The sequence below is a fragment of the Panthera pardus genome, unplaced genomic scaffold (genome assembly GCF_024362965.1).
Source record: "Panthera pardus isolate Hobbes unplaced genomic scaffold, ASM2436296v1 HiC_scaffold_13, whole genome shotgun sequence".
In the NCBI taxonomy this organism is placed as follows: Eukaryota; Metazoa; Chordata; class Mammalia; order Carnivora; family Felidae; genus Panthera; species Panthera pardus.
The window spans coordinates 131,369,431-131,382,393 of NW_026526688.1; the positions used below are offsets into that span (position 1 = coordinate 131,369,431).

Consider the following 12,963-nt stretch of genomic DNA (forward strand, 5'->3'; position numbering starts at 1 on the left):
ATTTGTTTATGGTATCTTTTGCCATACAAAACTTTTGGATTTTATTCAATCCCTTATGTTTTTCTTAGTTTGTGTGTTTTCTCCCTTGCCAAGAGAAGCCTACCCTCTCTGCCCCTAGATTATATTTATGGTTCCTAGATTTTCTTATAGGATTTTATTTATTTAATTACTTATTTTACATTTTTAACCTTTAATCTATCTAAATCCATCTAGGATTTATTTTTGGAGTTGGTATAAGATAAAGATCTAGCTTTATTTTCTTCCAGATGCATAAACAGTTTGCCAGCTCCTTATATTAAATAATCCATCATTTTGCCACTAAATTGAAATGCCTCTCTTGTCATATATTAAATCTTCATTTATATGTGGATTTATTTCTAGATATTCTATTTCACGTATCTGTTTAGGCCTATTTCAATACTTACTGATTTGATTACAGTAGCTTTATAGGATTTTCGGATATCTGGTAAATCAGACTACACAAATGACTTTTGGGTAGTTATCAAATGCTTAGGTAAATACATTAAAAACCTATTTGCAGACAGAAATGGGATGCAAGCAGAAACTAATGTACCAAATAATACTTGTATAATTAAAATATTTTTTTCAAAGTCTTTCTTCCCAAGATCTATGTTTTATAGCAACGAATACACGAGGAAAAGGTTTAGTGTGCTTATAAGATCTTGTACAAATTACAGTTTGCTGTATTTTCAACCCCTAAATGCTGTACCGTGTTAATCATACTATTTCCTTGATTCACAGATTGATCCTTCAGAGGAATCGTCCCTGACTCCGTCCCTACACTGAGCTAAAACTGCTTCCCAGGTGGAACACTGTTCCGGGGAGAGCTCTGAGGATTTCCTGAAGAAGAATTCCATGGGGACTGTACCTGACCCTTTGAGATCGGCTAAAACTTCCTTGATCACAGCTTCTGGAAAAGAAGAGGATCTAGGAGAAGTGCAGCCTGCCTCCCCTCGGTCTCCACCAGCCGTCTTGTGTGAGAACACCAATGGCCTTTCCAGCATTCCTGCAGAGCCAGACCTCAGCCCCAGTGCAGCTGCTGAGGTCCTGATGCAGGCCTTTGAGCATGAGACCACCCAGCCAGACATGTCTTCTCCTGGTGTCTTCAATGAGGTGGAAAAAGTGTCTCCTACATGCAGTTCTGACAAAACCCAGCTGCCAGGAAGCAGTGAGCCCACAGCACCAGCCCCATGTTCTGCAGCAGGAAAGGATCTCATAGATGAAGCATTTACAATGCCAGCCAACCAACACACCCACCAGGTGACCCCAGGTGACCAGCTCAATGCCAGCCCCTTATCAGGACCTGAAGATACTCTGCTGAAAACACAGAGAACCTCGGATGGGGAGATTCTTGAAAAACCTGAAAAGTCAAATTGCCCTGTGGGAAGCACCCAGAGCAACAGCAAAGACCAAGTGCCCTGTGATTTTTCTTCTCAAAAAACAATCCAGGGAATGCTGCAGACTGCAAATACAGCAGCCAAGGTGTTCAGTCACCCCTCGTCTCCTGTAGGCCAACCCAAAGGGGCAAGGCCGGGAGCCATATGCGACTCCCAGACAAGGTCCTGTGACTCTCCCGGGAGAGAAGAAGGATGTTCAGGGAACAAACAGCCCTCAGCCACCACCTCAGACAGCCAGTCCGTGACTTCTGTGACACCTCAACCACCCCACCTCACTAGCAAAGTCTCCACACGTCCTCAAAATCAGGTGTCAAGGTTCAAAGAAGCAAGTACAATGACCAACGAAGCTGCAAGTGAGGTCACGGAAGCTCCCGACAGGGCTCGGCAAGATGCTGGGGTGCAGGCAGTGGCAAGTGTGGAGAACAGATCAGTCTCCACCAGCCCCAGCATCCTCGCTGCATTCTTAAAGGAAACCCCAATTCCTGAGTGTTTGGAACAAGAGCAGCTGCGTGTCATTTGCAATGGCAGCGGCAGTGGGAGCCACACGCTGGAGCTATCTGACAACATCCACTCCCCACAAGGGTCAGGTCCATGCCCCAGCATCATGCCAGAAGTGCACATCCAGGCAGCTGCCGCTGTTTCCACAGCTCTCCAAGGGGAATGCAAATTGATGAGGTTACCGAGTGAGGTCCTTAAGATCTCATCCATCACCGTGGCATCCGGTAATACTCAGGATCTGTGTAAGGAAGATACAGGGTCTGCAGGAATGACCCCAGCAAGGGAAGAGCCCACCTCTAAACAGCTTTCAGGTGTGAATTCCAGGTCCCTGAAAGCCAGCCCCACTGACCAGATTTCTTTCAGTGCGGGAAGTCAAACCGAAACAAATCATGAATTGAGGAAAGTTGAAACCAAGCCATCTGAGTTTGCAGTGAAAACCACAGATGGTCACGAAACAAACCCAGACTGCCAACTCTCTGACTCTTGTGGTCCTGCCAACAAAGCCAACCAGCCCGGGAGCCTGGATCCCACTGACAAAGGAGATGCAAGAGAGAAGCAGCCAGCATCTCCTCAGATAGTAAAACAAGAATGTAGAGGCACCGATATCCTTGATGTCAGGGCCAGGGCAGAGGCCAAAACCCTGCTGCTCAATCCTAAATCTCAAGAAAGTGGAGGCACTGGGTCAGCTGCTAGTCCTACACCCTCCCCAGTGAGGAAGAACCAGGAGGGTACCCTGGAGGAAAATAGACAGACCAAGACAGCCACCAGCCTGAGCCTCCCATCCGATTCCATGGGTGACTCCAGTCCAGGTTCTGGCAAGAGGACCCCTTCTCGCCTGGTCAAAGCCAGCCCACGGCGGGCCAGCCGAGTCAGCGAGTTCCTCAAGGAGCAAAAGTTAAATGTGACCGCGGCTGCCGCCCAGGTGGGACTCACCCCAGGAGAGAAGAAAAAGCAGCTGGCCACCGACTCCAAGCTGCAGTTGAAACAGTCCAAGCGTGTCAGGGACGTCGTGTGGGATGAGCAGGGCATGACCTGGGAAGTGTATGGTGCCTCCCTGGACCCAGAGTCCCTGGGTATTGCAATCCAGAACCATCTACAAAGACAAATCAGGGAACATGAGAAATTAATCAAAGCTCAAAACAGCCAGACCCGGAGATCCATTTCCTCAGATACTTCTTCAAATAAAAAGCTCAAAGGAAGGCAGCACAGTGTTTTACAGTCCATGCTGCAGAACTTTCGACGCCCCAACTGCTGTGTTCGTCCTGCCCCTTCTTCTGTGCTAGACTGAAAGGGAATGTGTATGGGAACCCTTGTGTATATTTATGGTATTCCTAAGTGTCTCTATTTGTCAAAGCTTACTTAGTTTTTGTTTTTTGTTTTTTGTTTTTTTGGAGAGACCAGGAAGACAAGCAAGCAAGAATCAACTATTGGAAGTTGCTATTAAGAATTGTTGGGTCCTTTGATTGGGGCTCCATAAATAAAAATATCATTTCAATTTGAAAGAAAGAACAAAAGAAAAGAAGAAAGCTCCACTGAAGGTTAATGACCCTAATTAAGAGGAAATAACATTCACTGGATTTTTTAATATGATGTTACTTATAGAACTAGCACTATCATTAAATACGTGTCACTTTGTATTACTGCCTCAACATATCACACTGTGGTGTTTCCATTAAAATCCCTGCTTAATATTAAAACTAGCAAAAATACTGTTATACTTTCTAGTCATATTGCAATAAGAATGCTATTACCACACAGAATTTAAGTAGATGATAAGAACTATAATGTAAAACTGTGAAATAAATTCTACTTGCTCTTCAGCCAGATGACATTAAGGAAAAGCATTTAAATGCATACAATACCAAATGAATTAATATTTGTCAACATCTGCAGATAACTGTTTTGGTAAACCTTGTTATATCGTCAACAAATGTAAGAAAGTTATGTTAGGAAAATTAGCTGAGCTTTTGAATATGAATACTGCCCACGTAAAACTTGAATTTATATCTACAGATTTTCCTGCACTGAAGGCAAGGGGCATCTCTATGATTCTGACGAGATGAAATTTCTATTTCTTTAGAGGAAGTACATGCAACTGAATTCTTGGAAAGAGTCATCAAATTATTAAGTATACTAAAGTTTGTGTAGTACAGGTGTTCTCCAAAAACATTCTGCTGAGAGTGTTAAGGTTTCTGTGTTGAAACCTTTTCTGTGTCAAAAAAAGGAAGTAACAAAAGCAATGGGTCTAATTTCAACTCCTATAAACGGGATGCAGTTTGTGTTTTCCTTTTGACTTGCTTATGCAGTAGCTTCTAATAGAAAATGTAGTGAACACCAAATAGAACACAAACTTCTCATGTTTTTGTAGGTAGACTAATATCATCTAATTGCTTAAATTTCTCATCTGTAGTAAAAAGGTAGCCTCTGTCAACTTACTGATTTTAACAGAAATACCATTGTGTCTCATCCTTCAAACCCAGTAAAAAAAAAAAAAAAAAAAAAAAAGGCCCTTACTAAAACCTGGTTTGAGCTTCTAGTGGGCTATAGATTTTGAAACCATAGGCACCTGTTTGAGCTCAGCGCTCACCTGACTCCAGAAGAGGAGCTTTTCATTTGTACCCATGAGTGTCTTGCAGGGTACTGGGCTGGGATGACCAGTAGTGGCTTGAGAGTTGGAGGGGTGTGGAAAAGGGAGATGAGGCAGGGCTCTGGAAAAGTTTCCCCTCCTAGATTCATGTAGGGAGATTGTTCGTCTCCACCTTACATTTACAAAGCCAGATTGTTAAATGTGGAAGGGGTGCTCCCTGGTTGCCTTCTCTGAGCTCATTCCCCTCGATGAGCCAGAAAAGAGCATCTATCCATGTATTCTCTCTCTCTGGTGACGCATAAATGGCGTTTGTGCAGTAAACTCAAAACCTCTGTTTTGGCTTCTATTTTTGTTAATTCTCTTTTGCAGATTCTGAGCATATAGGGAAAAATCTTTTGTGCCTGAGCTTTAACACCACATGCTAAACGGAGCACAACCCAAATTAGTAAATAGCCCCTGGTTTCTTTGAAAGCAATAGGACCGTAGATGACAACTGCATAAATGGACTGCAGCCCCAGTACTCTTAGAGCCTAAGAATGGTAAAATCACAGTGGTTACATTTGGAGCCACCCTTTGAATTTTTTAATTAGGCACATTTTCCCATTTCTTACCAACTGGCCCTTATTAAGAATACTACCTACAGTAGAAATTGCCATCAGATTATCAATCAAATTACTGTTAAGGATCAGAGATGTAGTCTAAAATTCTCTCTTTGGCCTCGAATACCCGTTTGTAGTAGTGTTCGTGTGGCTTCTGTTGGAGATGCTTTTGCCAGGGTGTCGTGTCCCTCCTACCCCTTCCTCACTGCCTGTCTCCCTCACACGTTGGCATACGTGCTGTGTACACACAGAGAACACCCTGTGTACACAGTAGCAGCTGTCAGCAGCGCCCGCTCCAGATGGGTGGGCCCCAGGTAATCCTCGGCTGTGTAGGGAAGGGCCAGAACAGGCTGTTCCTGCATTAAAATAGGGGGAAAGGAAGAATTTAGCATCTGGTAGTAATATTTATTCTTATGAGGTTAGAGTAACCACGTGAATTAGAAATACTGAAATTAGAAATGTATAATTATACATTTATAAATTATAAATGTAAGCTTATAAATTGTAAATAGCTCAAGTTAAAAATGAGGCAGAGGCCTAAGAGAGTTGTAGACCTTTGTCGCACATTAAATTAAAAGAAAATCACATTAAGTTACTTAAAAGTAAATGTAACGTTGCAGCGTGCCTCTCATAGTAAAACCTAAGATCTGATTTAGTAACTTTGGTTTTCTTTGGTACTGGAACTAGCCTTTCCTTCTTAATCTTTATTTTTGTTTTTTTACTTTTCACCTTTACTTCTGCCACACTCTAGAGCTTGTCATAAAATAGTATAAAACTTTTCTCGTTTAGTTGTGTATTGAATCTTAAAGAAGGAACAGCTTTTCAAAACAGTAAGGAAAAGACCACCGAGTGGGTAAATAATGAAGCCTCCTGAAGACAAGCCATGCTTTTGCTTTATGACACTCCAAGTACTCATACCATAAAACCTTAACCTGAAAATTTTCCCTCACTTCGATCTGTGACACAACATTGACATGCAGCACATCATTCGTGACTCCTTAGGTTGGTTCAACAAAATGGAAGTGGAAAACAGCTTTCATAGCAGATTCTTTGAATTTGTTGGGCTATTTCTTAGCCTGGCTGCATGACATAGCAGGTTGAAAATTGTTTTTGGCCTTAATTTCTTTTAGATGTTCTGTTCCTTTTAAATGTTTTTTAATCAGGGGTGCCTGGGTGGCTCAGTCGGTTAAGCGGCCGACTTCGGCTCAGGTCATGATCTCACGGTCCATGAGTTCGAGCCCCGCGTCGGGCTCTGTGCTGACAGCTCAGAGCCTGAGCCTGTTTCAGATTCTGTGTCTCCCTCTCTCTGACCCTCCCCCGTTCATGCTCTGTCTCTCTCTGTCTCAAAAATAAATAACACGTTAAAGAGAAAATTAAAAACATGCTTTTTAATCATTGAGATATATGGAGGAAATATAAAATATTTCTTAAGCAAGTAGTATAAGAGAGATGAATTAGAACACAGTGTCTGGAAGATAATGAAATATTTACAGTGTTAAGAGGCTTTATGGCTTACCCAGTGAATACTAGAATTTTAATTTAAATGTCGATTTTTCTATTTTAATGACCACAAGAAAAATGGCACCGCTTGAGCTGTCATATGTTTATCATCAGTGCTTTTCTAATTATGTCCTTCTGGATTACTGGCTTTGGTGCCACAGACCAACTGCTCTATGTTTATGTTTTGGACCAATGGCATAAGTTTAACATTTTGTTAGGTCGGAGAATCCTTTTTGTTTGCGTCCAAAATGAAATATTTATAAAATATATTAGTGTGTTTTCCTACCTTGACAAGTTCAGCTATGTCGATATAATTTGATTTTTGATGACTTCTTAATCTTCAGAATTGTCTGATAATTGGTACTTTGGACACCAGTATTCTTCACGTTATAGCTTACATCTCAAAATTTAAACAAACTGTAGTGAATATGCATGTGTAACATATACCCTAGAGGCTGAATTTGGAGACCAAATCTCTAATAGGAGCTTGTCATTTTCAACTAGAAAACAGAAAAAGGAAATGACTTTTGGTTGCATCCTGAGAGTATTGAGGTTTTATTGTTCCTAGCTTATTCTAATGTTATTTCTCTCATTTCTAGGAGTTCCCATCATTCTGAGAATACCTGTATATACCACATGAAGAATATAATATCCTGTGACTTTACACTTTGTTTACAGAGGATATATATGAGTATGCTGTTAATGTAAATTGTTTGGCCTTTGCTGTATCCACTGTTACTGTTTTGCTGCCAAAATGTGAGAAATTATCTTCTATTCCTCCTACATATTGTGCAAGTGTTAAAAAAGTGGTCCATTTCTAGTACCAGATAATTCACCACATCTCTTGTCTACTTTTTAAGAATCAGTATAAAGAAAAACAATACATTAGGATAAGGTTTGCATATATGTATATGTGTTTTTACTGACACTTGGGCACTTGTAGCCTTGTGTGGGCCTCTTCCTGTCTGATTTACTAATCGGCTACGATGCTGCCATGGAGATGATACTGTTTACTCTCTCCTGCTTTGTCCTAAACGGTATTTGAGAATTGAAGCCTGTGAATTTCCCTTTGTGATGATAATACAGTGAACTCAGCAGTATCTTGGATAATTGAGCTGACCATCTTGTCCCCACCCCTGTTTTGTCTACACAGTGAATCAGAAGTCTTGTCCAGGTCTGCTTCAGTGTTTGCTATTTTATATTGATATTCGAGCATTTTGTTTTCTGTGAGCAACGTTCTTTGATGCTGTGTGTGGCCCTTTTGGTTGAATCTCTCCAAATGTGGGTCAGCTGCTGCCACCTGGCAGATAACAGGTGATACGCTAAATCTCCTGTCCATTCTTGTAACTATAGCCTTCTTAATGGAATTCTGCAACTGGATGAGTAATTATAAATGTCATCTTTGCAGACACACAGGCTTAAGGATGTCTACAAAATTTTAGACATTTTTGCAAAGGGGGAAAAAATAGTCTTGTAAATACTGAAACATTTCCATGAAATTTATCCTGCTCTTGGGAAAAAAAAATTCTCCTTGGCTGCAGAAATAAGATAAACTTTATTTGCGATGACCAAGGACATAAATGAAGATGGATTGAGGTGGAAAAATTCTGTCTCACAAGTAATCAGTGACATCTGCCAGAGGTCATTACAGCTACTCTTAACTGTGAACACTCACCAGCTAAACTACTCACTTGCCACAACCAAATAACCTCTCAAAGTAAATCCGATACATCTGTATATATGTGTAGATAGAAACAACAAAAAATCCTGAAAAATTACTGTTGACTATTAGTTAAGTCAAGGTGAAGATAATTATAAAGAACATTTAAATAACCATGGGCCTTGGTGAAATGACTATGGAGGCCAGAATGGTGCAACAAGATGTTATTCACAAGTTTGTTATTTTTTTAAGACCCAGAAATCTCAGATACTCATCATGAGAATAAAGACTGTTGAAAATGAAATTAAAGCCAAGCAATAATGTGCCAAAAAGAGGCAGTTATACCAGCAAGTGCATCTATACGAGCACACCGTTATGTAATATGGTTTGCTCCGTGAAGACTGACTATAACCCACAAGATAAAACAAGCGAAGGCATAATTTCTGCTTTCTTGCTCGAAAAACGTGTTTAGGAGCTCTATAAAGAGATACAGCGCCGGTGGACATTAGTAGAGATAAGGTAACATCTCTGTCTTAATGCTAGCCAAGACGAAAAAGGAGTCAAAAAGTCTTGCTAGCTTAAAATTCAAGATAGATCCAACCAGAAACTTTGTTGAAACAGAGGGGTTAAATATATAGTAATTACTCTTCCTGGACACTTGCACGTAGCAAAGCAATTCAGTTAATTCTGCCTAGAGGATTACCAGCCTTAGCTATGAAAAAAATGTGTTCCCAAATGTAAAATAACTAAAACATGAGTACTCATATCAAAAAGGGCCTCAAATAATGCCTTACAGAAAATGATATTCCAGATGGGCGTTTCTAAATACTAGCCCTTTTTTCAGTTCAAGCTCAAAATCAATTGGCTGCAAAAAAATAAGTCACTATTTTACATTTCATAAAATGATACAAATCATCAACCAGCATGGTGAGAATTATGATGAGAAATAACCTAGTGATTTACATGTGTTAAGGAGAAATAAGTGGGAGAGAAATGCTAACTTCTTTCTTGATCTCTTATGATGCGGGGATGTCATCCACTGATTTGCAGGGTGAAAATTATGGCTTGCTTTTTAACATTACTACTAGCATTACTCTTTGTTACTTTAAAAAATTAGATTGCCTATTTTTTAGCAAAGCTTCTAAGTGGATAAATGATTTTTCTGTTTTATATCATTGCTTTAATATCACGTGAAGACTGTACAAAGCAAACTATGTTGAATGGGTGGGTAGAAGGAGCTTACTCATGTTTATCAGGATCTCTTAATGATTTTAGCTGAGATTCCTAAATGCTTCTTTTAGGCCACATCTTTGAGTAAATTATTTTTCATAATGTTTTCCATCACATCTTAAACTGATGTTGGTAAATCAGAAGATTGCAGTATTACAGTCATGCTCCTCAATCCCTAGAGGAGAGGAGAGACTAATTTTTATTTTAAGGACATCTGGACATAGCTTTCCTGAGGCTGAGAAAGGTCAACAGGGCCTGACCTGAAAACTCAAGAAAGAAATATACTAATAATTCCTAAATTCCTCAATGTATTTATCTCTGCTGTACTAACATGTGAACAATATGTTGTGCATAATACTGTAGCCGGTTGTGGTATGTCAATACATTTTGTAAGTGTGTATAGTCTGTGAGTGGTTGGTTTTCTCTTTCTATGTGTAGGAAAAAAAAACATGCCGTGTCCCATTTCAAAACCAAGTTCTGTCATCGGGTAGGCACATGTATGAAAATGAATAAAGCCAACAGAAGTGTACATGTGTATTCAGTAACAGAATTTGTCCTTTCATTTCTGAAGGTCAGAAAGGGCTGTTGTGTGTGTGTGTGTGTGTGTGTGTGTGTGTGTGTGTGTTTTATCATTTCTGAGAGTAGGTAACATAATTATCACAAAGGCTGAATACATTGGCAATACACTGGCATGTTACTAAATCTGCCAGGTTAATTAACCATGCCATTAGTCACAGGTAAGGTCAGTTCTTTGACCACTGGCATGATTTACATTCCTCACACATCCTCTCCGTGGTAAGTGTGTGACTAGGATGTACATGCTATGGGTGTGATTGTGTACATACCTTGTATGAATTAACCTAAATCCTCAAAGAGTTGTACGAAAGCAGGAAAACGAAACAGTTGTTCAAAAGCCTCAAAAGGGCTAATCAATGAGTATTTTCATTTTCTACACATAAAAATGTATACATGGCATAACTGTAAATAGCTTACCCACATATATATACACACATAAATGCATTTCATTCATACTGTTAATATTTAAATAAATTACAAATTAAAACAATTGAAAACTGCATCTTTCCATGACTGTTCTGTTTTCTATACATTAACATGGGATCAAATGCTCCCCGTTAAATGGTGTTATACTCCCAGGTAGCAGATTTGGTGCTTAGGAAAGCCCTGCCTCACTATGAAAATCTAGTTATTGTCATAGACTGGTACCTGAGCACCTTCAAAGGTTTAATGCTGTTCTTTAAGCACCTAATTTTACATCTGGAAATGACAAACACTGGGGAAAATCAATTATGTTTTTTTTGTAGGCTCCATTTGTACATTTATTCGTGTGTTTATTTGCACAGGCTGATAAAAGCCCTACCTTTTTTTTAGAGATCTATCCATAGGTTTCAAAACAGTATATGATCCCTTGAAGAGGAAAATGATTGTACGCATTCTCTTGAGATAAGCAAAATGATGTTTAGCAACACCAAAGAGAAGTCAAAGAGTAAAAGTTGTTTTTTGTTTTTTTTTTTTTAAATTACAGATGATGTTGGCAGGATAATAGAATATGAGCATTTGGGAGTTCCGTCAAGTGGACTCAAGTAAATTCCTATTATTGATAACAGGTAATACTGTGTGGACTAGATAACAAGATGAGAGACATTAGCCAGCAAATGTCAACACTGGACAACACTTGTCAACTTATCACAATTCTAATCAGTGAAATGATGTTTGAGTTTCTCTCATTTTTCCTAAAAGGAAATACTCTATTAGAGATCAAAAAGTCTGATCTGGTTCCTAAAATCTAATGTAATTTGACCCTGATTCCTTGACACTAAAAATTATGTTGCCTGGGTATTAGGTTGAAGATATAAATGGTATATGAGTTTCCATTAATAGAGAACTCCATGTGGCAAAGTGCAAATATAACCATTTCTCAGTAGAAAGTTAATAATATTTAATATGTATTTATGTTTTGGAGAATTAATGTGCCATCTTTGTATCTTAGATAAAAATAAAAGGCTAACCAATCATAAGAACACTGTAACTATAGCTGGCTGTGTTTTTAAACTACTAAAACCATACTTGTTTATAAGAGCAGAATATGTGAAATCTTGATGTTTGTCAATATTTACTGTTGCTTAAAAGATAAATTTGTGTAATTATTTTGGACGATGTATATTAATTTAAATGCCACCCAGAAAAATTATAGCTGTCAATGTGAAAATCATTTGTGTGTGTCAATACTCAGCTGAGAAAGACCAAAAGTGTAGTATAATGTTAAATCTCTGAAAAAAACAGTAGTACTCAAAGTGAAATTCCATTTATGAATGTATCAATATTAGAATCTAAATTTATATCTTTTCATGATGTCTATATATGAAAGTCATAAAATGGTTTATTCAAGAAAGTCCCCATCCTCCAGAAATTGACCTACCAATAAAATTTTATTTCCTAGAAAAAAATATGGAATATTAGGATTTAAATAAGGATAGATCAGGATTTTGGAATTTATACACTTCTGCTCTCATTTTGAATTTGATTTTTGAATGAAGGAAGGAAGGAAATTCAACGGATGACTTTGTTTTACCCTCAAAAAATTTTAAGTATGATTTTTTGCATTTCATTTTCCATAATAAACATAATAGAGATTCAAATTTACTTTGTTCTTTTTGTTGTTGTTGCTTTTGCACTGCTGTCAAAAGTGTTATTTTAGCCCTAGACGTTTAGAATCAATTGATTTTTAACGTGACACACTTCTGCTAGAAATCTACAGTGGAGCTGAAAGTATTTACAATGAAAGGGTTTTTTTTTCCTTTGATTAAAATAGAATTCCCATAGAATCAACAACACCTGCAGATGAGAAGCAGTGATTTTTTTTCCTGCTCTTGATGATATAGCGTGTGTGTGTGTGCGTGTGTGCATACTTTTGCTCTTGGCTTGGTGAAAGTGATAAGAGCTTGACATTCATGGAAATACAGGAGGGCATGGAGGTACAGGGTGCATCAGCTCTTGTGGTGGCACAGAGCACCTGTATTCAAGCTTATATTATGTCACATCTAGGCTTAGCGGCCTCCTGCCCAGGGTCATCCAGGTGTATGCTGTGTAGTTTCAGCCTCTCTGCCTACTCCTGGGTAAATAAGTTGGGATCCTGTGGTCTAAGTTCCTAGAAGAAGATGGAAAGTCTAGCCATGTCCTCCAATCTAGCTTAATCATTATAAAACTAACACTATCATTGGATTTCTTTGTGCCTCCTTGAATCTATCTTCATCAAGAAACTGTAGAGTGGGAGAGGTGTAAGATTTATGAACCCCAACTCTCAAAAATAACTTAGTAAAATTTCTATATACTTTAAACAGTGATTCTTTCAAAACTTCCAACTACTCTGGGGTGCCTGGGTGGCTCAGTTGGTTAAGCATCTGACTCTTGATTTCGGCTCGGGGTGTGAACTCAACAGTTCATGAGTTCAAG

At 38.9% G+C, this 12,963-nt stretch overlaps 1 protein-coding gene across 3 annotated transcripts in view; it reads left to right on the forward strand.

Annotated features, from left to right (window-relative positions):
* GPRIN3 (GPRIN family member 3) overlaps positions 1 to 12,149 on the forward strand; it is a 66,632-nt gene extending 54,483 nt beyond the window's left edge. For 2 of the 3 annotated variants that reach the window (XM_019464446.2, XM_019464455.2), the window contains exon 2: positions 763 to 12,149. In XM_019464446.2, coding sequence (XP_019319991.2) covers positions 877 to 3,204 — 2,328 coding nt within the window. In that variant the 5' untranslated portion in view covers positions 763 to 876 and the 3' untranslated portion in view covers positions 3,205 to 12,149. The remainder of the gene's footprint in view (positions 1 to 762) is intronic. The other variant, XM_053901395.1, reaches the window with a different exon arrangement.
* The last annotated feature ends 814 nt before the right edge of the window (positions 12,150 to 12,963 follow it).